Consider the following 3,231-nt stretch of genomic DNA (forward strand, 5'->3'; position numbering starts at 1 on the left):
TCATGCTTAAGAGTTTCGGGAGGGGAAAGCTCCTTTTCACTGTCGGAATGAGACTGATCATCGGAGGAAGCAGAGGAAGCCTGTGGACCGGGGAGAGACTGGGAGGCGGCGACAGAGGAAATCTGACCACTTGCACGTTTCTGTTTACAACAAGTACAATCACACTTAGACTCATTGTCTTTACATTTCGTTGTACAATTGGAAGGTTCGCAATTGTAAGGCCTCGAGCCTGCTTTGCGCATCCAGACAAGTCCTAAACATACACCGCAACTGCCGAAATCTTTATTACACTCTTTACAACACCACGGGCAACAATTGCAAACAGTAAACCTTTGACAATTATAACCGCAGTTGGTACACGGATCACCGGATCTGTACGTCGCCATCTTCCCCTCCCAGTCCCCTCAACCTGCGAATATATCAATCACCTAGCAACGCACTCACCAACTGCAACACTACCACTGCCGCTCCCAGTACCCTCAGCCTGCAAACATATCAATCACCTAACCAGCACTCACCAACTGCAACACGTACCACTGCCACTCCCAGTCCCCTCAACCTGCGAACATATCAATCACCTAGCAACGCACTCACCAACTGCAACACTACCACTGCCGCTCCCAGTCCCCTCAACCTGCAAACGTATCAATCACCTAGCAACGCACTCACCAACTGCAACACTACCACTGCCGCGCCCAGTCCCCCCAACCTGCAAACATATCAATCACTCAAGCAGCACTCACCAACTGCAACTCGTACCACTGCCGCTCCCACTCCCCTCAACCTGCAGACATATCAATCACTCAAGCAACGCACTCACCAACTGCAACACGTACACTGCCGCTCCCAGTACCCTCAACCTACTAACATATCAATCACCTAGCAACGCACTCACCAACTGCAACACGTACCACTGCCGCGCCCAGTCCCCTCAACCTGCAAACATATCAATCACCTAAGCAGCACTCACCAACTGCAACACGTACCACTGCAGCTCACAGCCCCCTCAGCCTGCGAACATATCAATCACTAAAGCAACGCACTCACCAACTGCAACACGTGCCACTGCCGCTCCCACTTGCAGCCCCCTCAACCTGCGAACATATCAATCACTCAAGCAGCACTCACCAACTACGACACGAACACTGTCCCTCCCACTTCCCTCAGCCTGCAGACATATCAATCACCTATGCAAACACTCACCAACTACTAGACGTACCACTGCCGCTCCCAGTCCCCTCATCAACACCTACCCTCACCCCTGTGTTCCCCCAGCCCAGGCTACCGACACCCACGCTGCCCAGGATACCACAGCTTCCCTGACGCGACGCATGTGATTGGCACCAACAGCCACTTAAATTATTTATCATTCGCAACGCCATAAAAATTGCAGCGACCCGTGCGCTCAACTCCCACAGTGCAGCAGCACCGTTCTACGAGCCGCGGTATCGACGCCATGCTGGCGCAGCGGGTCGGCTAAGTGCCTAAATGTGATATTAACAATCGCTACATCGCCGCCTATAAACGCTACTTAACCAGGCCGACGCGGATAACTCCACCCTGCCGGTGACTCGCAACACACGACTTGGGTCACCCGCCGCGGCCCTCACGACCGCCTACGTTAGCGACCAATCACCTAGCCTCACCTGACACTCACTCAATGGGCAACGCGGACACCTCTCACAGCCAACGCGTGACTCAACGTGCTACAACAGCTACCAAATTACGGTTCATCCGCCAGCTTACCACGTTGCCTGGTTGCTAGGTTAACACTTAGCATGGTTGCTTGCTTAGCACTTTGCCTGGGTGCTAGGTCAACACTTTGCCTCGCTGCTAGGTTAACACTTAGCATGGTTGCTTGCTCAGCACTTTGCCTGCGTGCTAGCTTAGCACTTAGCTTGGTTGCTAGCTTAGCACGTTGCCTGGGTGCTTGCTTATCACTTTGCCTGTGTGCTAGGTTAGCACTTTGTGTAGTTGCTAGGTTAGCACTTTACCTGGATACTAGCTTAGCACTTTGCCTGGGTGCTAGCTTAGCACTTTGCCTGTGTGCTAGGTTAGCACTTAGCCTGGTTGCTAGGTTATCACTTTGCCTGGGTGCCAGCTTACCACTTAGCCTGGGTGCCAGCTTACCACTTTGCCTGGGTGCTTGCTTAGCACTTTGCCTGGGTGCTAGGTTAGCACTTTGCCTGGTTGCTAGCTTAGCACTTTGCCTGGGTGCTTGCTTAGCACTTTGCCTGGGTGCTAGGTTAGCACTTTGCCTGCTTGCTAGGTTAGCACTTTGCCTGGGTGCTAGGTTAACACTTAGCCTGCGTGCCAGCTCATCACTTTGCCTGGTTGCTACGTCAACACTTTGCCTGTGTGCTAGCTTAGCACTTTGCTTGGTTGCTAGCTTAACACGTTGCCTGGTTACCAGCTCACCACTTAGCCTGGTTGCTAGCTTACCACGTTGCATGGTCGTTCAGTCATCACCTGATCTAGGTGCTATCTAGTTCACAGGTTGCCGCTAGAGTAATTCGAGACATTAGACTACGTTTGTCGGTTAGGTGAGTAGGTGATATGCTAAGTGAGTAGTTACGTGAGTTGATGTGAATTACAAGTGTGACGATGATCACGGTTGTAGATACGATATCTTGGCAAGCCTTCCGACTTGCGCTGCAGCCAACAGCGATTGCGCTGTAATCCTGTGCGATGACGGTGATCTTAGGTGTGAGCGTATGTGGAGCACATCCAGCCTGCCAACCATTACGCAGATGAGGTAGAAGAGGGATAGTGACCAGAGCGCGACGTTAAGCCATATAAACGGCTGCCTGATGGTGAATATGAATTCGTCAATGGCTTTTATGAGTTGTATTAGGTGTGAGTTTTCGTTAAAAGCCTCTTGGAATACATTGCAGAAATCTCTGCACGTGCGTTTCTTATCTATGCTTTCATCTCCGTTGAGCTTGTCTTTAACCCCAAACGTGAACCCGTATTTTGCCAATGTCGGAAGCGTAGCATTGCACTTTACAATGGATTTGCATTTGGCATCGTGATATCGTGGCGGTTTATTCTTGGTGGATGTAGTTCTACACTCCTTGACGCACGCTCGTTCGTGACAATTGGTGCCCCTGGAGCCGCATTTAGAATTGCACTCGTCATATAACTTTTTGAGCAGATCGTAGAAAGTTGTTGTCTGATAGACAATCCACGACAAATATTTATCGGCGTGTTTCGATGAGAACGTACCGTATA

The 3,231-nt window shown here is 50.9% G+C and overlaps 1 protein-coding gene across 1 annotated transcript; it reads right to left on the reverse strand.

The window, feature by feature from the left end:
- Positions 1-2,608: 2,608 nt before the first annotated feature.
- Positions 2,609-3,231, reverse strand: BBBOND_0002250 (hypothetical protein, conserved; the record flags this gene model as incomplete). The annotated part of the gene is made up of 1 exon (XM_012915065.1): positions 2,609-3,231. A coding segment is annotated over one exon (623 nt), but the record flags the coding sequence as incomplete, so codon positions are not given.

This window comes from Babesia bigemina, scaffold Bbigscaff_64612 (assembly GCF_000981445.1).
Source record: "Babesia bigemina genome assembly Bbig001, scaffold Bbigscaff_64612".
NCBI classification, from domain to species: Eukaryota; Apicomplexa; class Aconoidasida; order Piroplasmida; family Babesiidae; genus Babesia; species Babesia bigemina.